Genomic DNA, 25,867 nt, shown 5'->3' with positions numbered 1-25,867 from the left:
TCGCTGTTGCTGGCTCTTCTCAACAATTCCACCTCGCAAAACCTCTGTGTTCCCAACGCGCGCGTGCGCTCGCTTTCCACAGAAACGAAGAGTTGCAGGTGATTATTTACGGGCTTATTTACCAGCCCCATCCCAACCAGCTCCCGTTTGTGCCAGCACTTAGTTCGCGTACATCGTTAAGAACCCCGCAGGCTAGCGGGCGCGTTCGCATGCGCAACACCGCAAAAACACGTCCATGCGTACGAAAATCCCGAAAGCGCCGCCAAGCGTAACCTGGCCTGGTTTTTATTTTTTTTTGCGACGAAGGCGCTATGATTTATGAGAACCACCGTGCCGGAACCGGTTGCGATGCGCGCGGTGGGTCGTGTGTTCTCGCGCTTGCTTCCGCTTTCTGGCCTCCCCGGGGGCGTTCCGTTTTCGCGATTCGCTTCGATCCCTTCCGGTTGCAGGATCCACTGGACCGGGGCCCAAGTCCCGGTCAGCTGTTTGGAGCGGATGCACGATGGAAACGGCACGCGAAACGGAACGAACGAAGCGATGAAAAACAGCTCATCCTCAAACGCGACGATCGATCGACACCGTTGATCGAGACTCCTCGCGCGTTAGCGTTTAATCCACTTCATAATTAGAATAAGTAACTGGTTCACGGGGTTGGCACGTGTGCCTTCTTTTTCGTTTGGCCCGCTTTTCGCGTGTCCATCCCACGGGAGAAAGCAGTCAGCCTGAACCCTCTTTGGATGGCTCCAAAATCCGGACCACCGGAACCGCACCGGATCGGGGCCTTTTTTCCCAATCGCGCACCTTCTCGAGGAATCGGCAACACTCCGGGCAGGAGGCTCATCGGAACACGAACTGGAGAGCTGGAGATCGAGATCGGGAACTGGACCACACGGGGGAATACGGCCAGCTTGGGGCTCGTTTGTTTCAGATTCCTCCTTTTTTTTCTAGGACTCGTGTAGCACCCGCGCAAACCTGACGCCGGTCGATCGAAACAAGCACAAACCGAGCGCACGGACGGACGAACGAAACCAATAAACGAACAAACGAGTGGAAGAAAAAGAAACCGGTCGGAACAGTCCTCGCGGAAGCCCGCTTACGGAGGGCGCCAAAGTGTGCCGGGCGGTTCGATCGATCGAGAACCAAACCGAAAGCCGATCCGAACAGGCCGCGTTGCTGGGGCAGACTGAAGACTGGCGTTCCAAATGGTCGACCGGAATGCGCTTCCTCGGGTACGCGGCCCAGCTTTGCTACGGTGTGCCGCTGGTTGAGGCCACGGATGGAGATCGTTTGCTCTATCCACCTGGGAGGCGAAGCGATCGAGTGCGATCTACGGGCAGGTTGATGATCGATGCTTGATTTACGTTGTTAATGCATGATGTAATTCTGATGGAAATGAAAATTTGTTCAAAATACACTTTAAATCACTTCTGTCTAATCAAGTTTTTATTTTCTATTTCTCAACAATAATAATGCTCGCTACGTGAGCAAATTGTGCCGCTTTTCTTCTTAGGCAAACGTAACGCACGTAACACCCCACCGGCTAGATGTAGGTGCTTCCTGCTGCCAGGTGAACGAAAGCCAAAGGGGTGGCTCATTGCATCGGCGATCAGCTGAAACGTAGTTGAAAATCGGAGAGCTAGCCCCCGGGGGACGATCGAGAGTGACAGATAAGCGCGCCGTGTGTGTGTGTGTGTGTGTGTGTCGGAAGCCTTCGGGAGGAACGAAAGGAGGGCAACCAACCGCGGCGGGAAAATGGTAGGAATCGTGCCGCAAACCGCGAGCCGGTATGCTTGAGAGTGAAACACCAGCGAACCGGTGTCGGCTGGCGACAGCACAGGAACATGAATCATAGAACGATCGTGCGGTCGAGAAACGATCCACAACAACAACAACAACAGCAGGGAAGAAAGAAATAAAACCAGGTGGGGGGGGGGGGGGGGAAAGGAAACGACATAACTGTACACGGTCCGGCAAGTGGTGCAAGTGTTTTGCGAGCTCAAGAAGGGCGTACGCGCGTGCCATCGATTGATCGAGGACTTTTCCTGCCGCGTGCGATCACGCCTTGATTGTGTGCTTGAGAAAAGCAAAAAAAAGCCCTACACACACACACACACACGCCCTGGCGCCTAAGATCATGCTCACCACATGCTGGCATTCGTGACACATATACGCGCCCTGAGTAGGCATCTTGTCCGTTGCAGCAGCGACAGCGACGTAACGCATCCGCGAAAATGTGAGCTTTTCCGGCGCGTGCATCCATCCGAAAAGGGCCACAAAAGCTGTGTGGAGCGTGCCCTCGAGAGAGCTTCGGAGGCTTCGATTTTCGATTGCAATTTTCGGGCACAAAAGGTAGAAGAAAATGGCGAGAAAACAACAACAACAGCAACAGCTAGCGATGGAAATTGGCAATGTTTTCCATGGCTTTTTTTTTCCCATTTCCGAAGTGCGAGCCTCGGGCTTCGGTTTTGTTCCCACGGGGGCACACGGCGAGGGTGGGTGGGTGGTGGAGAATTTAGCAAACAGCACCCCCGCTCACCCTCTACCCAATCGCACCCAAACGAAAGCTCGCGAAAGAAACCACACACACTCGAAACAAGAAAGCAATCCCCTTAGCACGGCGGCAGAAGGTTAGTGGTTTATTAGGTTAAGCATGCGGAACGAAACAGGCCGAACAGGACCATTGAGGGAGCGAGAGAGAGAAAAACAGAGAGAAAGAGAGAGAAAAAATGGGGGGCTGGGCTCGCGAGAAAATACATAAGTGGATAAATTATTTCCGTTTGGGGAGATTAAATTTTGATATGCAAATGGTGCGGTGGCGCGTTCGGCTCGGTAACAATCAAACCGAGTCGGCGTACGCAACGGGAGTTTCGGGAAATTCGGGAGTTTTGGTCAGTTCCGGCAGCGTGGCGGGCTCTGGGATGCCTTCTGGATCGGCCAAGTGGGGTTAAGCTGGGTGATTTATGCTGATAAACACAATTAGAGGAGATGCTTTCGTATCCCTTATGCTGCTTCTCCCCCACTGGGGAGAAGAATGTGGGAGAGAATTTTAAACGCTGCTTAACTCTTTTCCAATTCCAGTGGCGATCTGCTTTTTTTCTGGTTGATGTGTGGCATCGCTGATCGATGCGGCGATTGATCGGGGCGTTGTGAAATGAAAAGTAGCTTCTGTTTTGTTATAAAGCTTCTTTTTGCCTCCGAAAAGATGCATCTTGATTGAGATAACTACGGCACGATCTAACGGTAGCGGTATTAATTCGACACTAGCAGTTTGCAGCTGAAATACCCGCGGGAGAACGATTCTCTGGGCATTCTCGATGATTCAACAAGATTATGAAGAAAAACAGTTATGAAAATGATATAGTCATGGTACAAGTCACTTGTTTGTAGTACCTATTATTTTCGCCTCAGCTGCCATATTTATTTTAAACGGTTTTGGCAGCTCTTGGATTGAAAATTACAATTATAACTATGAACTGTAGATTTCGCTGATTGTGTGATGTTAAAAAAGCCCATGTCTTTCACCAAATCGCCATGTCTTTCACCGAAGCTTTTGAAGCATTCACAACAGTTTTTATGCCAATTAAAGAGCCATCATTTGATTGAAGATTTTATGCGTTACTTGCCGAATATACTGTCGCTCAAACAGCTAGATTCGGCAGTCAAGAAAAGTGGAATTCTGCTTTATTGACACACAAAAATAACTCCAGTACAGTGATGTTTGGTTGCCCTATAAGCCGAACTGAAATTATCCCTACGATTTTTTTCGCTACTTCACTACAATGCATAGGATGGCTTTTTTTTGCAAAGGTGAATGTGCCCATTTCAATTTCATCAAATCATTCCCGGGGAACCTGTTCTCCGACGGCACCGATCAAAAATTTCACACCATCCCCGAGACAGGACAGCCCATAATTAGACGTTTTGTGCATTAGGGTCCTGCCAGCATGCATTCACCATTAATTCCCACTTTCCCCACGGAGGTCGGGCAAACATTCAATTGCGCGCCGATCAACGCTACAAGCCCGAACCACACGTGCGTTTCGCAACATTGTATGGGACCCGCGAACCGGCAAGGAGTTCTCGCGACTCACGCCCGGTACGCGATCGCGCCGTCAACGCCGCCACACCGATCACCCGCGATGAGTGATGGCTTTATAATAGAAAAGAAACGATTGGCCGCTCGATCCACTGGCCGGCCCGAACGCTAATGGCACCCGGAGAGGAAAAAGAGGCAGCACTAACCTAACGTGCGCGGTTGCTCGATCGCACCGGTGGGCGAGTGTCGAGATGAAACGGACAGTTGACATTCATTACTGAGCTGATTATTATTATCTGCGCGGGCGCATCACCGATCGACCGATCAAGCGGACCACGTTCGTTGCTAGGAACGGTGGGCCACATTGATACATAATTTATGATCGACCCTCCCACCGGGCGGTTCGGACCGTACGTTCGGGTGAAAAGTTTCCCTCGTTTCCCGGTGCACTTTTGTTGATTTATAACCGACGCCCCGGGAGCACATGCTGCATGTCACGATCCGGCTCGTCATGAACCCAATCATGACGTCATGAACGTCACAAAAAACATTAAAAAAAAAACGATGGAAAGGAGGAGGAGAGAAAAAAAAAGCCTCGCAATTCCGCAAAATGGTGAACGGATCTTTAGCCCGGTGCACTTACATCACCCGTGGACGGGCAGGTCCCATCCGTAGGGAGGATCACACGAAGATCCGGTTCCTTTCTCTCCGTGCGTGCGGTTAATCAACGTGCGGATCCTTTGGCCAAAGGGGGGGGGGCTCGCGCTAATAAGGGTGGAGAGTGGAAGGGAGGACTGACAAAATGGAGAATGAACAACAACCTCGACCCGCGTGCCGATGGGCAAGACCACTCCCTGGCAAGGGTTCCTCCCAGGGATAATCGCTTTTTACAATTTCAAGCCAACGGACAGTGACGGCAAATTATCGTCCCCATAAACCGTGTTTGCTGGAAAGAAAACCACCCAAGGGGTGGAAAGGGCTGAGCTGGTGAGGTTAAGGCGTCGGTGTGAAGGCCAGCCGGATGCCAACCGGCCATCATGCGGATGGTTGGCCTTCGCTGGAAGAAAGGTTCATTTCATACTCGCGGGCCTCCTTCGCGGACGTGATTTCGGTTTTTGCTTTATGCGCTCTGGCCGGTTTTGCGGTTTTTTGGTGCGATTCGTTAAAAATTGAGCAATAAAACCCCCGGACAAGGTCGCTTTTCCAGCCCACCTCGCAAGGTTGTAATCAACCTCGGGCCCGTTGCGAAAACACGGCCTCCTAGCACGAGCTCGCACCTTGCAGCTTCAGGATGACCGGTAGGATGGCAAGAAGACGAGGATTGCGAATGGGAGAGTGATGGTGCGTGTTTCGGCTCCTTTTTCTCCCTGGCTTCTCATGCTTTTCTGACCGATCGGGCAATCGATATACCGACCATAAAGTTTGCAAACCGATCGTTTTGGAACAGCAGAGAGTTTTAACGTTTCAACAGCACGTACGCGGAACTTAATTTTGGGAATGATATTTTTCTTTTTTTTTGCTTTGACCGATCGTTTCGACTCTCTTTTTCTACTGACCCTCTCCGTTGCTCTCCATCATCTGGTGCGCTCGTTGATGGCCGGTTGTAGGAAATGATTTAAAATAATTGGGCCAACGAGGGCCTCGTTCGTAGCATCGGTTGCAAATTTAATTTCGGCTCGCATCCGGTGCTGACGTTGATGAAAACACATATGACCAATTAGTGGACCTGCGGGTTACGAAAGCGCGCTCCTGGATGGGCATTCTGTTAAGGCATGACACGTTGAGCGTAGGAGCCTGCTATAATGGTTTCATGCCAGCATGTGATGGCTGCGATGCTGGGCACCGTAAATGGAAACCGAGTGCGAGCATCAATTATCCAGCACGCCATGCACACTTTTCATAAATTGATTAAATGTGATTAAATCTTCGAATGTTCATCGAAATAGCCCCGCTCACTCTGTAAAGCATATGAGCAGCAATGTGATGGTCTTGCTCTTTTAACTCCTTCACAGTCCTTCAATTTTCACGAAAAGGGTTCAAAAAATTGTCACCCTTTTTTATTTGAGGGTGGGCAAAAACGTGATCTAAAATTCATAAAATTAAAAGATTTTATTCTTCTCCGTTGAGATGATAGGACTTGAGTAAAAAAGTTCATTGTTTTTATTCCTAATGACGACCTGGCCGTATTGTTCCCAAAACTAAACTAACTAAAGACGCTAAATAAGATCCTACAGTGTGCTTAGAACAAATCGATCGAATGCAAACGAGAGCAAATGAGATGGGATGCTGATTATCATGCGCCGGAAAGATCAACGATATGTACTGATAACAAAAGGAGGGGAAATCCATTAAATTTAGAGTGATTTTTGTGCATATGTTGCATGCAAGCGTGTATCTATTGATTTGCCCAAGCAGTGCTCGGGTAGTTTTAATTAAACTTTATGCTTCCTCATTTGCTTGTGCGCTGTTATTTCTTCATTTTTTTGTGAACATGCATAGATTCTGCATGAATATATGTGTTGCGGTTTTTTTACTATTATGTTTAAATCGTTAACTTTTATAAATTACTACAATTTTTTTATGGAACAAAATGCCCGTTTTTTCCAAACCACAAATAAACAAGGGTGACAATTTGTTGAACCTTTTTTTTGAAAATTGAAGGACTGTGAAAGGGTTATTCCAAACTGCTCGAGCACTGCTAATCTGCATCTTAACACTGGAGTTGAATAACTTGTCGGGAGTTAGCGGTAAATTTGAGTAACCTATCAAATTGATCAATTTGAAATGCATTTAATGAGCATATGCACATTTCAAGGTGAATGGATTAACGAAACAAAGTGAAAAGAAACATCCCACCAGCTCGTTCCGGAGCAACGGTTCGTTTGAAGATGCCATAATATATGTACCCCGATTGCCTATATTCAGGCGCTTTCTTTCATGCACAGTCTTGCAGCATCCGGACCGGATAACGAGAGTAAAACAACTCGTGGTTCTTCTGTCAGGATACATTTCAGTGTGTGTGTGTGAGAGTTTTTTTTGTTGTTTTTATTCTGACGAGGATTCAATTGAGAGAAGCAAAAAAAAACATTTTTCAATAGCTATCTAAAAACAAACATCATTGCCTTCGTGTCCTTTAAAAGTATGCTACCTACACTCAGCCTACCTCGGTGGGACGGAGCGCAGGAAATTTTCCGTCCTTCACCGCGTCAAGGCCTGCTTTTCCGCCAGCGATTCTCTGCGTGCGCGAGTGAGTTTCTGTTGCCTTGGTTTTTGATCCTCGCATCCGTAAGCGGTTTTCTTGCAGGCACGTCACCATAAAAAAACAGTAGATTTACAAACGTTCTTACACAAAAATTCACTGCAACTCGCGTGTGACCGTGTGGCGTTGGGGCGTTTTGGAATAAAAACAAAATACGAACAAACTGGATGGGGCGGAATTCTGAGTTGAGTACGCCACCCGATAGGTATGGGACCGTGACCTATCCTCAACGTGGTAACATTAGCTTTCACATAAAACATCATTAGCGCGTTCACGTCTGCCCGCGCCGTGTGCAGATCTCGCTCGAACACGCGGCTGGCATCCATTTGCACGGATGTGAAAGGACTTTTTCGCTATTTTTCTTTCCCCAGAGGGTGCCCTTGCGTACGATGTTAGAGGAGTCGCGTCTGTGCGATGGTTCATCAGTACCGTGGGGAAAATGTGTTATCGCTTGCTGTTTGCGGTCTGCATGTGAAGGATGTGGCCTTAGCTTACGATTTCGTTTATCGAATTTTCTTTTCCGTCAGCCCCACGCCACCGTCCGCCACTTCTTACACTCTCGAGTTCCCTGGGGTTCGCTCGACTGCCAGCAGAATAAAAATAATATTTACAATACACGCAACAGTTTCACGCATAGCTGGGGCGTGGAAAAGGATATTCACAACGCGGCGGGATTATATATATAAATTTATACCTTTATATAACGTACGCACATCGGCATCGGCCTGTGCTTGTTCTCTCTCACTCTCTTCTTCTCTCCTATCGCAACGTGTCGTTTCGTTTCATGATTCGCGCATGCATTTTCTCGCGCTGGCATTTATGGGTTAGTACCTGTGCTAATTGTACAGTTTCACAGAAACGTGTAATTAGCGTATGATACCGGCGGCACGGTTTTTGGTACGGAACCGCCGGAAACCTAGGTACTGTGTCCACCTTTATCGTCGTTTGGTGATTTCCGTTCACTGTCCACTCACTGTTTATACAATTTCCACCGCTAACTGTGCTACGTCCTTTTTCCCTCGTTCTGCCTTCGCATTTTTCTTGTCTTGTCGACTGGGTTTTTTGTTTCAAAGGACTCGCAAATCGCTCGCACGCCCAGCTGGCCTGCGCTGGAAAAGTATTACTCCTTAAGCCATTAGAATCATTTTTACATATCACATTTTCACTGTGTGCGCGTGGTTGTGTGCGTTTGTGGCTTTATCTCTCACTCTCTTGCTCTCTTCCTTAGACTCTCTCCTTGACTTCTCAACCTACTGGATGGAGTGTGCGTTTGACTGCCCTCCGTATTTAAACGAAAACGTACGCATTTACTAACGCCTGGGCAGGCCCAAGCAGCGTGTGCCTGCGTACGGAAATTTTGCGAAACTGAAGGCAGCAAAATAAATATAAGTTTCATAAATTAGTGCCCGTTTGGCGGCTGTGTCGATGCATCCTTGCGTTCGGGAACTGCGCCCACTGAAATTCATCCCCACCCACCGAGGATTGTTTCTCTCCCAGATTCGTCATCAGTGCGACCCCACGCATGTCCTTGGAAACCAACGTTGGATCGATGGAACCGATGACGACGATTCGTGTGGAACAGTTGTGGATAATCCCATGCGCTTAGATGCGATCGATTTTGCGGCTCTCGGCTTCTGGAGGATGTGCACTCCGTGTTTTTTGTCGCGTCCCAGCAGGTTTGCTGGGATGGGACGGAAACGGACGAGGGCTTTTACGTGGAGATTTGCGTGATGTGCGATATCCAATCGACCGTGTTGGCGACCCGATGGTAGATGCCCGGTTGGCCTCTGGTGGCGCAGGAGTAGCCCGCCGACACGATGCCTGTTGAAGCGAAATATTGCGGTATTTGCACGGTGTTAGAAACGCGAAGATGGGAACAATTTTGGGAATGCTGCTAACGCTACTCACCGATCAGGTACCATCGGCCGCTCTTCTCGTGCATCAGCGGACCACCCGAGTCGCCCTGGCAGGAGTCCTTGCCACCGCCTCGGTAACCGGCGCACAGCATCTCCGGGTAGATGACTACGTTAATGCCGTTCGACCGGTGCCACCGTTCGCAGACCCTGTTGGAAGATTTTAAACCATGTATGGGGTCATTTTGAATGAATAGGAGCAGTAGAATGACAACTTTCCTAAAAGGATTGATATTAAATGCTGGACAAATAATTCTCTTGAAATTGTATATGGACTGTTTTAGAACACAAGTGAGAAATGCATGTTGATGAGAAACATAACGTTTCAAATAATGAAAATATTTGAAAGCTTATATCGAGCTTTTGAACATTAAAAGCTTCTCTGTTCCAAGAAGACTTCGTACCGAAAAATCAAATCATTTGAGATGGTAGCATTTGCATTTTCAGCAAAAACCAAATCACAAACAATCTTCATCTTTCGCAAGAGAAAACATTCCTTCCTGTTTTTTCCAGTGCTTTCGTCCTCAAGCAAGCAAACAAAGCTCCTCACAAAAATGTCTCTCCCCAAACCCGACTTACCGATTATCTAGCACCGGGACGTCAACTGCCTGCAGCGTTTTGGGCCTTAGCCGCGAGCCAGGGTTGAGTGCGCCCCAACCGGCCGCCCAGCCGAACTTTCCGAGGAAGTCCTCGTTTTTCTCCGGCAGGCAGATGGGGGCTGGGGCACACGGGAAGCGAGTGGGCAGGCCCACGAAACGGCGTTCCAGCGGGAATCGGAAGATGGTTTTGGGCATTTGGTTGTGAATCGTTGCCCGTGTTGTTGTTGCAGGATTGCATTACGAGTGGGTATTGTGTTTGTTTGGTTGTGTGCCCCACGGCAAGGGTCAGATTCCAGCAAAGAGGGCGGTAGCGTTACACCGAGAAGTAGGAAAAACAAACGAACGGGATGGAAATGGATGAGAAAACATCGAAATGGATCGTCGGGTAGGGATAATGCTGCCGGCAAGGAGGAAAAGAATGCGATTTTTCGCAAGCGAACGGCCAACAAAAGAACCTTTTCTGAAGGGGATTGGCTTGGGAGATGGGACAACTATGCATGCACGAATGCAAATAAGGATGTGTTGGTTCGCAGGGAGAGCCAATTTCACGACTCACACCAAACGATGTTCGATGGAGCCAGCGAAACTGAGCCTCCCGCAGAGGTCCCGAGAGGTCTTACCGATATGTGGCATAAAGTGAACCGTCCGCTCGAGCGTCAGCACGGCCACATCGAACCGATCCGCCTGTGGGGTGAACTTGAAGTACGGATGCACGTTGATCGTCCGCACGCCGAAGGTGTAGGCTGGCAGTGGCTCAACAGCCGAGTTAATCACGTAGTCACCGAGGGTCACGTGCACCTGCCGTGGGGTCGCCCGCGCAACGCAATGGCCGGCGGTTACCACGTGGCGCCGCGAAATCAGCGAACCCCCGCATCTGGAAAGCATAGACCTGTGTTTTTATAGCGTGTCGGAAGGATAGGGGTGCAAAGTTTCCATAGCCGCAACAAAGTGGGGGGGGGGGGCGAAGAAAAACAACAGTGGTTAAAATGAATCGCGAGACGCGTGGCGCGAAAGCGGACGAAGAAATGGGAAGAAAAAAAAGGAGAACACGATCGCGGTTTGTGCGTGCGTGCGCAAGGGGTGGAAAGGAGCCATTCCCGGATCGCGAAGGCGGGAAAGGTGCGAAATGGTTTAGGCCAACGATAGCGAGAGAAGAGTGAGAGTGAAAAATGACCGAAAGGATAGCGAATGACACGGCAGCCCCAGGCAAGGCGTTTTGGGGATGAAGCGTGTGCAAGAAGGATGATTGCAAAACGAGTGAGCAGCGGAAAACAGAAGGAAAACGAAGGGGGGGGGGGGGGGCGAGAAAACGAAATCGGACAAAAAATATGTTAGAGGATTAGTCACTGATTAGTAACAACAACATACTGATTAATGGCGATATCGAAATATGAGAATGAACCAAACAACAACACACGAACAAAAAAAAACATGGCAATCTTCGACATCCGCGACTCGAGAGGCACATCTCGAGGGCGACAACAACCGTTTCCATGGCGACGGCAATGACGACGACGATGACGATGATGCGGTGAGAGTTAATTAGTGGTTATGTTAATGCAATTTTCCTCTTCAATTGGTACTTGAATGGCGCATAATTTTTGAACCATTGTTGCACATCGTCGTGCTATAATTGCAGCCGGCTGGAAGGCGCCTATCCTTCCATCTCTCTCTCTCTTTTTTGTCCCTTTTTCCCTCCAACATTTATCCGCGTTCTATCCGCGCACCTGGTTGGGCTACAGTCAGTGATTAGGTTTTTGATTAGATTATGTGCCGTTTTTTTTCTTTTCTTTTGCTTCCACGCCGTTGTTGCACACACTATTTTCCTTCGATTTTTTTCCATGCACGGAGTGAAAGTCCTCGGTGACGGTTCCGGGATGCCTTTGGGAGGGCTTGATGCAATTTGTGATTAATTTCTCGATACTTTACGCTCTTCATCGATGCGAGTTGGGGCTGGGCCAGGCGTGTTACAGACAAGACATTGCGAGTATTAGTTGGGTATTAGTGCACAGCGGGGTTCTACCACTAGCTAACGAAGCTTAGATTTAGAAAGCTTAGGTTAGTTGACGATTATTTTTTGTCGCTGAGGAAATAAATTTATCGAAAAACGGCACCTTTAAACACCTTTGATAAATCTTAAAGTAGCTACTAAATAGTACAATAAGATCACTTCAAATGTATCATCAGAGCTTAAGATACAAATAACACTGCTTCTTTCTATCGTTCCACGACCTCGAAGACACGTTTAGAAACTCTTGTGAGCGGCCTCGACTTTGACTTGCGACTTGGTTTGACAAATTTGGCAATTTTCGCTTCCCCAAACGATGATCTCATGCTTATTTGCACATCATTCACTCATCCCATCTGCTCCCATCACACCTTACATCGGTTCTTCAATATTTTCTCGCGGTACTAAACCATCACCGCCGCCTAGACACCCAGCGCAGGCTAGAAAGAAGGGAAAGCGCGAACCAAATCCCAACCCCACAAGATCCGCAGCATTAACCGCACCACCGATGCCGATCGATTCCATTCGCGCGGCTGTGTTTGCTTAATTGAAGTAATTTTCCTTCACATACAAGCCACCGTGGCATGTACAGGCCCGCTTTCTCAAAACGCGTCCCAGCGAACCCCCTTTCGGGACTGCGGGATCCGCCAAACCGAAAATGCAAATGAATGCCACCGGATTGTGGCCGCAAATCCGCGCCAGTCCCTTTGCACTGCTCGGTAGCCGTGATTCGTCGACCCTCCCCGAGGAGCTTTTCATCTTCCCGGGTGCGGATGTTGCTGAATTTATTTGGCCCTGTTTCGGTGGGCTACAGGGCGTGGGCGCCACATGATGGGAGGGAGTTGGGTGGGTAAACGCACCCGGTAAACTTTCGATTTCCGAGCGGTTCGAGGGCGTTGGTGTCGCCGCTTGGGGGCCACTTTGTACAAGCCTCGGTTGCGCTTTCTTCTCGCAGCATCCGCGCGCGCGCACACGTCACAGTGAGGGCGGCCGATTTCACCCGGAAGCGGATGCGTGGGAAGGGATGTTGAGGGAGGCCTGGAAGGGGGTGGGATGGTAGGATGGTAGGAAGTGGTGGTCCGAAATCGGTGTCAGGCCGCCTTATGTGGGTCACGTTGAGAGTCGCGCAAGTTGTTCGCGTGCAAGGACTGACATTTTCCCTGGGCACCCTTTCGGCGTTGGTTGACCTCATTTTCAGTTCGTCCATTGTGCTTGTTTTTTCCCTCTTGCCATCCAGTTGGAAGAAGGGCGACATTTTTGAGCTCCCTTCGCAACGAAATGCGAGCGAGTGTGGCGGTGCATGATGTGGTGGTCGAAGGAGGAAGCATTACCATTACCATAAATCTTTAACCACAAAGTCCTGTGAACCCGTCACGGACCGGACCCGGACAGCTGCAATGGGGGGAAAATGTGAAGAACATGCGATAACGTTACCTAGAGGAACCTATCCGGATGTACGCCTGCCAGGGGAAGGAACCGAAGCCAGCGTCATCTCCACCGACGATCCGCCGCTGGGCCGTTTGCTTCGCCAACGATATTCCGCAACCTATAAGCCGCGATCGGGAAGAAGAAACACACGCGATCAGTTCAGTGGGTTGGCGAAATGTTTTATGGGGGTGATAAGAGGAAGTTACAACGACACAACACAGCATTCCGGATGCTTTTTCGAGAGGCAGGAGATGTGCTAGTTGGGTTGCGGAACATAGACGATATGAGCGATCAAACTGTGACACAACGGCACGAGTGAGTGAGGATAAGATCAAGAGTCAGAGCAAGGAAAAGATAACACAAAACACAGGGTGTCAGTGGGACAAGTATTTACGTGGTTGTGTGGGTGTTTGTCTGTTTTTTAATTATGAAAATTGAAAGTCATTTAAATATAGATTAATGATATAGTACTTAACACATTCTCCATAATTACAACCGTATTTAATTTAGAATTATTTTACAGGAAATAACCATTAAATAGAATAGAAAGTGATATGTACATAAAGTTTTAAATGAAAAATTAGAATCTAGACCAACCTTAACAAGCCTATTCTATGAAATATTGTTACTTATCCTAGCAATATCGGTAATTCTGATAGTTTTCAATTAGAAATAGGATGTATACCTATCGTGATATTTAACGTGAAAGATTACATTACATGCAGCGTCTTTAGCTTTCCTAAAAAACACAGAAATACTCAGTTCATTTCCTGGAAAAAAAAACCTCAAACATAATACCTTTCCTTTCTGAGAACCATTTCGACCAATTGGCCCGTTTAAAATAATGATGCATAAACTGATCCGGAGGGGAGTCGATTAAACGAATTCGATCCGGTCAGTTGTTTGCAGCTGGCTCACGTTGAATGGTCTGACAATTGACAGATTTCACTTCCCCTCGGTTCCTGCAGGAAAGCAATGGCGTTTCGGTTTTCGATGACCGAACTCGTAACCGGCACCCTTTTTTTTCGCATGTGAAAGTAATTCCACGCGCGCAATCGATTACAGCGGTTCGCCCTTTTGCGACAAATGCTCACAAAGTCCGTCCACGTGAGCTGTCTCATTTCATGGTGAGCAATTTTCCTCCAGATGCCTAGCCTTCTGTTGGATGGAGCGTGCTTTCTTGTTAGATAATCCTGGCGGCAAATCGACATGCATTGTTTATTCCCTAAAACACGGGATCGTTGGTCATTGGCTCACGTAACGCGCCAGCTGACTATTAAGAGAGACCCTCGTTTTAGGAGAGACCGAATGAGGTAACTGAGATCGATCAGTTGATCGGTGATTTGATCGAATGTCCTTAATTGCCGTTTTAAGGGGTGATCATGCTCTCTTATCCAACAGGTACAAGACTCTGCCGCCATGGCTGTAATTATTGCTCCCACCCATTAAGAGGATCGTTCGTCGCCATCATCGATGGCGGGGAAATGAATTAATTCGACCGATTATGTAACCACATGCAATTCCCAAACTTCCCACCGTGTCGTTGCTACGTGAGTAGAATGCGTGCGCAGACCTCCCTGCCCAGTGTCCTGGGAAGAGGTCCTTCGTGAACACCTTAAACTGGTGGGCTAATCAACTGGTGCATCAAAACCCAAAAAAAAAACTTTTGGGAGAAAAACAGGAAGGGTCCACTACCGCTAACCCAAAACCGAGTACACATGGGATCCGGAACCGTTGGGGACAGGGATGCAAATGGGGAGTACCGAGCAAACAAAACACACACACACACACGCACACTCGCACACCCGATCGTGTCGTTACCGATCGCACCAAATTCCGTCTACGTTCGCGTGCCGCAGGAATTGTTGGGATGTTGGAAGGAGGGAATGGTTTGGAAAATTGTGAGGATACGGAGCTACGGAAGGGAATCACACTCACTGGGGTCATTCTGAACGGGACCGTACTCGAGGGCGGGCACATTCGTCAGGTCAACGGCCGTGCTCGCGTCGATGCCGATGTTGGCCGATTTAGCCGTCCGATGGCAGCAGCCCTTCAGCATTCCACCGCACGTGCCCTGCAGCAGCCCGCCCGACATCCAGCAGAGCAGGAAAAACTCGCACGTGCCGCCCTCGTGCTGGCACTGGAGTTCGCTCCGCACACCACGCTTGCCACCACCGTCACCACCGACTACGATTGGAGCGAGGGAGTTAGTTTCGGCTACGATTGTACGATCGGCGCTGCGCTGCGATCCGCGGTTCTGTGGCGGTTTCGTACCGATGGGGATGGGAGGGATGGGGGGGATGGGGGGAGGGGTGGTGGAAGGGGATTTCGATTTTCCCCACCCCCTTGGTGTGGGTGGGTTTGTATGCACGTATGCACGTGTGTGTGTGTGTGTATGTGTCTTTTTTGTCTGTTTGCTAGGAACTCCGATCTGAGGCGTGAGGATAATCTTCCCAAAACGAAACCTAACCACGGAAAACGATCATCCTTTCGGGAAAGGCATCGAAGCCGTGGCAAATGTCAATAACGGGGTTTTAAAGGGGGAGTTTTCGTCTCGAATTATACACTCACAAACACACACACATACACACGCTGCCAATCCACGCGATCTTTAGTTGGGAGGATGATCGGATGATGTCGGCCTTTCGTATTACATAAACCACTCGCCGTCTGAACTTCTCTTATTTTCTCCGTCACTTCGCGATCCTCCCACCCTCCTTCTTGTGCTCCAAACCTCTCCACAACCCCTTTCCTGGTACATCCTTCCTGGCAGGGCCGCTCACTTTTGCGCGCTCGATTCCTTTCACGAGCCACTCTCACTTTCATTCGGCTGATTCGGTACCCTGGTTTCTTCCGTTGCAATTCCTCTGGGCTAGAGGGGGGTGAGTTCCATTGTGCGATTCCACCCCCACCCAACTGGGGACCGGTTCCATGCGTGCGTGCGTTTGTTTTTTTTAAACTTCTTATTTTTCGTGGCCACAGCGCGACTGGAAGGATCGGCTGAGGAGAGTTGACAATGGGGTCTACGAGTGGATCGCGAAGCGCGGTTTTGTACGAGACCGGGGAAGACAACGATGGGGTGAATTTGGGGCATAAATTGGGTTGCAGTGTGGGTGGTGGGGATCATTTCCACAGGGAGCTTGTTTAAGAGCTCTGAAATGAATCTCTTCCTATCTGTTTGTGCTCTAAGGAAATCTGTTTGAGCATTTGGTAAAGATGGACTCTCCTACGAAACGCATCCTAATAATTCCAAAAAAGGACATAATTTAACATGATCGGGATGAACATTCTTTTGTCGTTGCAAAAAACCTCATCACCACCGCATGATGATTTCATCCGTCCCGATTCCCCCACTCGAATACTTGAGCAGTTAAATTCACGACCTTGCCGCAAACTGGTAGCGCATGCCAGTGGAGATGCAATTTTCCAAAGTATATGGATTTTTATCGCATTTTCACCCACCCCTCTTTACGCTACTCGCGGCCGTTCGCTTAAAGAGCGAAAGTTTAATTAACTTTTGCAACGACGGCCGGCTAGGGAGTGAAGCAATAAGAAAGAAAGGAAGGCAAGAAAAAAAAACATGCGACTGGCAACCCTCCAATCTAGCGGGCACGCCAGAAATGCATCATTTCTCTTCCGCCATTCCAGCTGGGTACTGGACGAAGGGCCAACCACCGGCACCGATGCTCCATCGCCGATAACGACCCTTTTCCCTGTGCGGAAACTGTGCCGGAGAACGTACGCTGTTTATTTACCATCGAGGCGCCGAGGGTTGGCGTTTTTGTTTTTTTTTTAGTTATGCTTCCTCGAACGGCGTTTCGCCCCATGGAGGCTCTATCTTCGTGGACTCGTGACAAATGCCCGGCGGTGCGCAAACATTGCGCAACCGCTCTTGAAGGTGGAAAGGCAACAAACCGCGAGCGAAGGCGCACAAGAAACGCCATGAAACGTTCGAGGCGCGATGCGTCAAACCGTACGGGGCCGGACGCAGCAAGACGGATGGCGCCCAGTTCCGGAACCAAACCGCTAATTTGTACCACGCGCGTGAGTTGTTGGAAACCCTCTCCTTTCTGTGGGGCGCCTGGGTCCTGGGTCGCAGTGGCACTGTAAATGGTTGGGGGTTTTTCCCTCACGACGTAAGGTGAAGCTGCTGGAGCCACTCCCGGAGCTTGCGAAATGGCGACATGTTGGGGATTTTTTTTTTTGGTGTGCCGTTGGCTTTCATCGAGAGAAGGTGGAGTGTTGTCGACGACGTTACTCAACTGAACCACCCTAACCAAACAAACCCGATCGTCCGGTGAAGGTGGCAAACGGTCGTTTCACTTTGGATAAACAAAACTCGTGGGCTCTTTGTTGGTGGTCGAATGGTTTGGTATGGTTCGTGAAGGCTAAAATTGGGATCTTCCGGGTCATTTTTTAGTGGGTTTTGATTTTTAGCTGATTATCAAAAAAAAAACACGCATGAAAGCGCAGTTGGTGCTTTAGTAATTTTATCGAGCTCAACCACCCATCGATGAGATCTACTTACGCTGTCGTAGAACGAAAGCAAAAGTTCGCATTGACTCACAGCTCACCGCAAGTGGCGTGGAAAATGTACCGAATTTGAAAGATTTCATAAACCAGCCTACTGCTGGAACGCCTGCAAAATGTGCCAACGATTGATCGGATCGGTTTCATTCCGCCTGCTTCGATCTAGCACAAAAGGCGCAAGTTAGGGTTTTTGAGCGTTCATAAAAATTTCCCACCATCGCGAATGAGCTCGCGCACATAATCGCGTTCGAATGCCCGCGCACCAAGCCAGGGGTGGGCATATTTTTACGATTTCCAAATCCGCAGGGCGCACCGACTCGAAAGGGATCCAAATTCAATCCACCAGGCTTCGGCGGTTGTAGCCCTGCGAGCTGCAACCCAGGGAATCGCTCAAATCTTTGCACTGTGAGTTAATTAAGTTAGCTTCATTTTCCACACTCTCGAAGGGTGAGGGTGATTCGAGCTCGATTCCACCCGGCGGGCGACTCCACCAAAAGCAGCGATTTTTGTTTCTCTTGGTGGTTTTTTGTTTCGCCCTCATTTTCGACGCCAACCTTCCAAATCAGCCCGCCCGTCAATTACGTTGCCTTCCCGGCATGTCTGGGATTCCTGGCCCAACCGAAGATGGACGCTGATGGCGTTACGCAACACCGCGAAAACAACGCACCCGCGATAAAAGCTTTACGATTTACGATTGTTGCGCGCTCATTAGGTTTTTTTTTATGTAGCACTTTGTTTCAGTTAGCGTTCGCTGGCCGGCGAATTCGTGTGCGAATTTTTCTCCCAGCTTGCCAATTTCCAACCTCAGAAGCGAACCATTTTGTGTGCGTGTGCGTGCGAGTGTGTGTGTTTCGGTAATTTAATAAGCAACCGTCATCGCGATTCAAAAACGTATCGCTCGAAGGCACCAGCTCAGCCCGACCGAGCGACGATTACATGACGCCCGGTGGTTCGGTGGAGAGAAAATTTCACCGGAAAAATCAATAAGCACAAAACGGTAGCCGACGCAGATGATGCTAGGAGTGGTGGAAAGAGCAGATTGGATGGAGGACCACCTCACCACCCCTTTGGTGGGGCTACCCTGCCACGCGGGGAAACAAGATAAGAAGGAAAGCGAATCAAGCAAAAACCGGCTCGCCAACATCGGAAGCAGCCAATTTACGGGACGTAAAGGAATCGAACCATCGCTGCGATGGTGCGATAATACACATCCGCCGTGAACACATGTCTCGCAAGGGGAAAAGCGCAAAGGAGGAAAAGCGAAGAAGGGGGTGGTAAGTGGGCCCCCTCCCCCCCCCCCCTCTCATTCGACCCACGTCCCGACCCCCGCTGATAACGGGCCTCCATCGATGACATAATCAGTCACGATTTCGAAGGAAAAAGCGCTGTGCAATGGAGCCCCGTCCGGAACCAGTTCCCTCGGCAGCTTCCTAGAGAGAGCGAGAGAGAGAGAGAGAGGGGGGAACGAGAGCGCGTCTCTTGCATCCCCCTTTGGGGGTCCACACTCGACTACGTGACGGTGGGTCGCGTCATCGACGACAAAATAGCAACTTTCACTCCATATTTTATCCGCCAAAACGAGCGAAATGGCGCACAGGGGGTTGAGGACTCGGTTTAAGGTAGGGTGCATCGGCGGCACGTTACACGGCTCGTGGGTGAAGTGAAGCGTGAAAGGCTGAGGGCAGGCTGAATGTCACGCGCATGGAAGCAGGCCGGGAAAGCAATTTCCATACGGACGGCGAAAGGGATCGCCGGTGGTCGTGGTGGCTTTTGACGATGGAAGGATTTAGTCGCAAAATTGCCACGCTTCCGAGCGGGTTTGTCCTTGGTCGGCGGAAGAATAAAAGGGCAATATTGAGCTAGCTCGCTCAAAGGTAGGTTTTTCATTTCTTTTGCAAAAAAAGCTATTGAATCTTGAAGCCATCTGTTGGAGTAGTTTTGAGTACCTATTTCACAAATATTTATGGATGTCATAAATCACAAGGACCTCCTGTTTAGTGACCTTTGAACAGTGAGTTTCTGTTAAAGCGGATGGAACAACAACTCAAACGCAACCAGCACGCTGAAAGAAAAGCTAAGCCTCCTCTCAATGTAATCTGCAAGCCGAAAGCCCTAAAACTCCTAAACGATATTCAACACATGTACGCATGTAAAACAAACGCTCATATATACACCGATCGTGTCCCACAGATCGTTCGTCCCTGTGAAAGCTTACCTTCTGTGTGCGGCTGCGTTTACGAGGCTACAAACGAATGTACGGCGTTGGTTTTATTTGCACGCATTGATAAGACGTTAGAGTTTTGAGTAAAAAAGAGGAATCTACCATTTAAACAACAGTAACAGTGAGCTGTACATTCTTTGCTGGTTCGAACGAGCGGAACGAACTGGCTGGTTTAGTAGCGTAAAGTCGCGAGTACAGGAAGCGCTATAAATCACACCCCTTCTTTGTACAGTATGTTATATTACGAACGGATTAACACACCCAGCGCAGATTTCGTTACGATAATCGGGGAGGAATGACAAAAAAAAGGGCCCAAACACCCAGCCAGCTGCACGGTAGCAGACAGAGCAGGATTGTCCCTACATGCCCGAGCTATTGGCGGTACAAATTGCCATCGCAGAGGAAGGTCTGTTTGTCCCCCCGGATGGAGCTTTTCCTTTCTCAAGGGCTTTCCCGTCGATACGGGCCCCCGTTGCGTTGTTTTGCCATTTAGTGGTGGTGAAAGAAAGGAAAAAAAAGAACACAGGAGGTAAAAATATAAATGCACGCCACTAAACAATCGAATCGGTGCTTTGTTTTTTTTTCTGTCGGCCCGGCACTTTGGTTTTTGGGGTTGTTTCGCTTTGTTTTTCGCTGTGGCGTTTTCCCGTCTGTTTTTTTTTTGCTTCTTCTTCTTCTTTTGATCGTTGCCTCGCTTACCGCCGTTGTTTTGGGTTTTCTTTTGTTTTGCCGTGTTTTGTTTTGCTTCCCCCCATCCTTACGCCCATCCGCTCGGAACGCCCGGCGCGGGAGAAAGTATTTTAAGTGTAGCAATATAACGCCTTTCGCGCCGTGTTAAAGCAATCTATTTCCACCGTCCGATGTGGCGAGGGACGAGGAGAGCGGACGGTTTTAAGCCGCGTCGTGGTCGGAGCGTTGTGTAAGCGGCACCGTTAGTGGAAAAGCTTGAAACCGTTCGTCTCGTCCTCGCCACGACGCGCCAATCCCGGACCCTGAACGAGAGCGCGCGTGCCCTGCGCGAAGTTCACGCCGTTTGCCGATTCACCTGGAAGCGGAAAAAAAAACCGGCTCCCGATGGTGGCACCGTCTTTTACGAGGTGGAAAGATTAAGCTACAAAGATTAATTTCCTCGCGGCGTGTGCGATCGTGTTCGGTGCAGGGGTTCGATTTTCCCGGACCGCTTAACATCGCCATCCGTCACTCTATTTACAAAGCCCCAAAAACCCATAATCCCTTTTTGCCTGCAGCTCGTTTCGTTTCGCTCTGGTTCTAGTGGCGGCTTGGCTGGCCGGTGCCGTTACTACCGGGTTTACGCTGCCGGAGAGATGATCTTCTTTGTACAACATCACCTTTTTTTTTTTTTGGTTTTTCTACACCCCTACTGGTAGTTGCCGGTGACACGCGCGTGAAAATCGGTCAAATGGCAATGGAGCCTTCTTTTGTGTCTCACGCGCGTAACAAAACTACTGGCGATGAATGGCGGCTTGTGATGGGTTGATGAAAGAGGTGAAGCTATTTACTGATGACTGATGGAACGGATGGTGATGAATGTTTTCTCTTCCCGCCGTACTGCCCGTAACCCGTGAAAGGGGATGTTTTTTTTTTTTTTTGAACATGAGAATGAAGAATAACCACGACACATGAAAACGCCCACACAACCACATCCCGGTGTGAAGAAGAAAAGGCAAAGACAGACAAAGAACGGTATGATCGCGATCGCGATCCTCGATCTGTACATCGGTGCAGGGAAAAGAACGAACGAACAGACGCTCTTTGGCACCGTGAAATGGAAACGCCTCGAAATGTTCAAGCTGGTGTTAGCGGAAGGAAACAACACCCTTTCCGCGCTTTTTAACAAACAACATCCCACCATCCCGATGAGTTTTTGAGCACGAATGATTTATGTAACAAAAGAGAGAGAGTGAGAGAGAGCAAAACGAGTAAAACACACACACACACACATTAGGAAGAACTAGGTGGTAGAGAAACAGCAGGAGGAGGAGGAGGAGGAGGAGCTGGAGGGGGAGGAACTGGAAGAGGAACAGGAGTAGGAGACACAAACGCACACGATGAAAGCCCCGCAAACAGGAAGCGGGAAAAGAGCACACGCAAAATGAAAGTCGAGAGCGTATCCCGAGCCAGAAAGGGGCTCATCAGCGGAGCGGAAGGACCGGAGCGGGAGTAGTAGAACAGTGGGGGGAGGGGGGGGGAGGAATGCCAGGATGGGGCAAAGGACCACTTACCACGATCTTTGCTGGTCGTTGCCGGCTCATCGTTGATATCGTCCTGGTTAAACTCGTTCCGCACGTCCTGAATGGCGGCCAGCTCGTTCAAGCCAAAGTTCTGATCCCTATTAAAGGACGTTCGAGAAAAGACGTTCCAAATTCGGTTCCAGGACTCGAAGCAGGACTCACAAAAGCAGGCCCACTGGAGGATACTCACCGGAAGACGACGTTGTCCACACCAAATCCAGACGGGCCGGATAGATCACCCTGCGGGAAAACGACACGTGGCGATCGAGTTTTCCACAGCGGTTGGTAGACCTTCTGGTTTGGTTCGGTGTACAGTTTGGCCGGAAAATAGGGTGGCCGATTGGCAGCCTGCTGGTACGGGCTGTCGGTGTAGTACGTTGGGTCGAACGTGCGGAAATTCTTCGTCGCCGCATCCGCATACTCGCCAAAGGGCCGCTGAATGGCCGTCACTGGTCCAGAAACGTCCCCAAACTTCGTCACGTCATCGCGGAAGGGTTGCTTTACATTTACGCCACCCGGAAATTCGATCAATCGACCGGGTCGGGGTAGCGCTGGTTCCACAGGTGGCCTTCCAAAGTCCCGGAAGTATCGGTTAGCGTACAGGCTACGGGAAAATCCTTGCTCGTCGTGGCCAGCGGCTTGTTCCGAGCCATCCACAGACCCATACTCATCGGCCGTGCTGACGGGCTGCTGGAACAAACCGAGATTGTCACCGAGCGAGAGACTCTCCTCGCTGTAGCCTTGCGGCGTGAATCCTGTGGCCGCTTTCAGAGGTCCTGGGAACTGAATGCCCGATCGACGTGCTCCAATGACGGGCGTGTCTGATCGTGCGTACTCTGGCGCATCCACGGCAGATGATTCCAGTTCCGGTTCGTCAGTGTCCGGTTCCTTGGGTGGACGACTCGGACCGACAGGCTTCAGCATCGCTGGGATGGCCGGTGATTCCTGCTCCCGATAGAAGTAGCTGATCGGGATGAGCTTATACCGGTGCTGACGCTGTTCACGCGTGCTCACGTTCTGATACACCTGCTGATCTTGCTCCGGTGATGGCAGCACGGATGTAGCCGCTGGAGATTGCTCCACTGGAACACCTTCATCCGAGCGGCGCATCTGGAACGCTTTCGAGCGACGCCGTTGCACACCCGGATCCGAGGATCCAGCCAGGGGCTGCAAATCATCCGCAACACGGAACGCCCCGAACGTGCTCTGCAGATGGCGACTATTCGGCGTCCGGCTGTCAATGTACCGGATGGTGTCGACTCGCGAGAACAGCTGATGTGGCACGAGCAGGTTTCGAGCCGGTGGTAGATTCCGGCCCGCTGTACTCCACGGACTAAGCTGCTCGATGCGTAGCCCCAGCTCAGGGTTGGTGAAGGAGCGCACCTGTGCGTTCAGCTTGTTGCTCTTGCTCGTCGGTGACTCGATCGCGTGTGCCAGCAGTATACCGGCTACGATCGTTAGGAGTCTCCATTTGGTGGGTCCTAACATTTTACCTCATTCGTGGGCGCACGCAACCACACCGGGACTGCACGCTGGCCTGACACGCGGGCGCACACGTACACTCACACTCACACACGCACGCACGCACGCACGTTACAAAGGCTTGCGCTAAAGGGCGAAAGCGCTCGGGAGCCCTGGGATCGTGTCCTGGGATACGGAAGCAGCAGTCTGTCCTTGCGCGCTGCACTATTCTGCGATCTCCATTTACTTGCGTCTTCAGACACAGAGACAGAGAGCGAGAAGGAGACAGAAAGAGAGAACTTTAGGAAGTGCATTTGGGGAAAATTCGTTTAAGAGTCTGCCCGTGAAGCTACCGGGAGAATTTGGAACAAAATTGGCCGCTTGAAATCGTGAAAATAGTGGATTAGGATAACATTTATCCTTGTTCTCGCTCATCCTGACTGGTAGTTTCTATGACAGCGGCTTCAGGGTGCTTTCTTAAAAAAAAACCCCTTTCCACGATTAGAAGTGTTCCTCCTACACACACACACATATTCACACATACGCACATACAAAATGGCGGTCGTTGGTCCTTGCATTTCCACGGCACAGCGGGGCGCGCACGAAACAAAAAACAACTAACGCCCACACCGTCTATTGCTCCTTTCGCCCTTCCACACGCAGCCACCCTTTAAGGGAGGAGCATGGGGGTGGCACACGGGCAAGTTTTTCCGCTCGGCACGTTTTCACTTTCATTTTTTTTCTCTCCATCGCGCACACGGGCGTTTGTTTCCCTTCCCGGTGCGTTGCACTTGCCGTACCGTGTGCGCTGCTACACTTTATGAAATTATTCCGATTTTTGCGTCCCTTAATTTTGCTCGCACCCCCACCCACCTCCACCTTCCACCCTCCGCACCCCCTGATACACCCTTTTCAACTGCGGGCGCATGGCTTTCGATCCTCCCGGTCGTTCGCTTCTCGGGTCCGCGATCCGGGCCGGTCGCGTACCTAAAAACCGATCGGACTCACTTTGATTTGCACATACAAGCACACACACACACACACTCAATGGCGAACGAAAGAGGGAGGAAAGGGACACTCTAGGCGCAGTGCAGCACACCTGCGCACCTGGAAGTTTAAATTCAAACCACTTTCTTTTCCATGCCGCGGTTTGATTGCCGCAGCCACCGGTCGCTTTGTCGATCGGTCGATATACTTCTGCTGGTTTGTGCTTCTCTTTTTATCGCTCTCTCTCTCTCTCTTTCTTCCATCCTGTCTAAGGAGGGTGGTGCAGTTTGTCCGGATTGCATGCACAGCCAGCGGACAAAGATTCGCGCATGAGGCTTTTGCTTTATTTTTAAACCTTTCTCATTTCAGTGTGCTGTTCACAAAATTCGAGTTCTTGTTAGAGGGACTTTCATTTCTCGGGAAGGTTTTAGCGCAACCCCATGACATGATCGTTCGTTCACGCGCGTGCCTTACTGGACATTGCTTTTGCCTCATTTGCATATTAGAGTTGCGGGCTGGTGTCGTGAAGTAGCATATTTTGTTGTTGTTGCAATTTACACTCAAACATTTGCGCACCCAAAACAACCCGCCAAGGTGTGCAAAATGCCACTGAGCATTGCGTAAATATTTTCAAACCCCCTCGATCGTTGAACTCACCGCGAAGTGTACCCTCTCGAAGGCTAAATTGAAATCAACGAATCATTCGTAATCAGCAGCGGTCCGTGCCGTTTGCGGCGATTTCTTTCCTTCGAAGAGTTTTTCCAAACAAAGCGCGCTTAAACACGCAATTTTATATTCATTTCCTTTGCGTTCGAGCGTCGCAAAACGGAGAAATGCAAATGCAAACGACACACTCACTTGCGGGTCGAGATGGAAATTATTCAACACCGAAAACGTCTAAATTAATAATTTTACGATCATTCATCTTCATTTCTCCCGCCGATGCCGCCGGGGCTTCGGTGTTTTTTTCTTCTTCTTTTTGTTTTTGTTTTCGCTGGGTGCCTTTTTAATCACCAACCCCCACCCCCCCAGCGTCGTAATGTGTGTGCGTGTGGCTGAGAAAACTCGCACTTAATGCCATTGAAAGGCGCAATGGACGCACGAATTAAAAGGCCCCCCAAGGCAGCGTCGGTGGCGGCGCCGGATGCAACTGAATGAAAAAGCTTCACCACA

The 25,867-nt window shown here is 49.8% G+C and overlaps 1 protein-coding gene across 1 annotated transcript; it reads right to left on the bottom strand.

The window, feature by feature from the left end:
• Positions 1–9,006: 9,006 nt before the first annotated feature.
• Positions 9,007–23,734, bottom strand: LOC128725300 (uncharacterized). Its single transcript, XM_053819034.1, has 8 exons — positions 22,437–23,734; positions 22,238–22,344; positions 15,182–15,430; positions 13,250–13,361; positions 10,428–10,696; positions 9,788–9,926; positions 9,204–9,358; positions 9,007–9,116 (listed from the first exon to the last, which is right to left on the bottom strand). The coding sequence occupies exons 1-8, from the start codon at positions 23,732–23,734 to the stop codon at positions 9,007–9,009; spliced, it is 2,439 nt and encodes an 812-aa protein (XP_053675009.1).
• Positions 23,735–25,867: the final 2,133 nt, after the last annotated feature.

Source organism: Anopheles nili, chromosome 3 (assembly GCF_943737925.1).
Source record: "Anopheles nili chromosome 3, idAnoNiliSN_F5_01, whole genome shotgun sequence".
Classification (NCBI taxonomy): Eukaryota; Metazoa; Arthropoda; class Insecta; order Diptera; family Culicidae; genus Anopheles; species Anopheles nili.
This window is presented reverse-complemented; position numbering and strand designations above follow the sequence as displayed.

Bases quoted from the DNA above. Each gene is read 5' to 3' on its own strand.
- LOC128725300 (XM_053819034.1), bottom strand. From the start codon at position 23,734: ATGTTAGGACCCACCAAATGGAGACTCCTAACGATCGTAGCCGGTATA. The intron at 10,697-13,249 runs GTAACGTTATCG...ATAAAAACACAG, and splicing joins ATCCGGATAGGTTCCTCTAG to GTCTATGCTTTCCAGATGCG. The intron at 9,359-9,787 runs GTAAGTCGGGTT...ATCTTCCAACAG, and splicing joins GTCCCGGTGCTAGATAATCG to GGTCTGCGAACGGTGGCACC.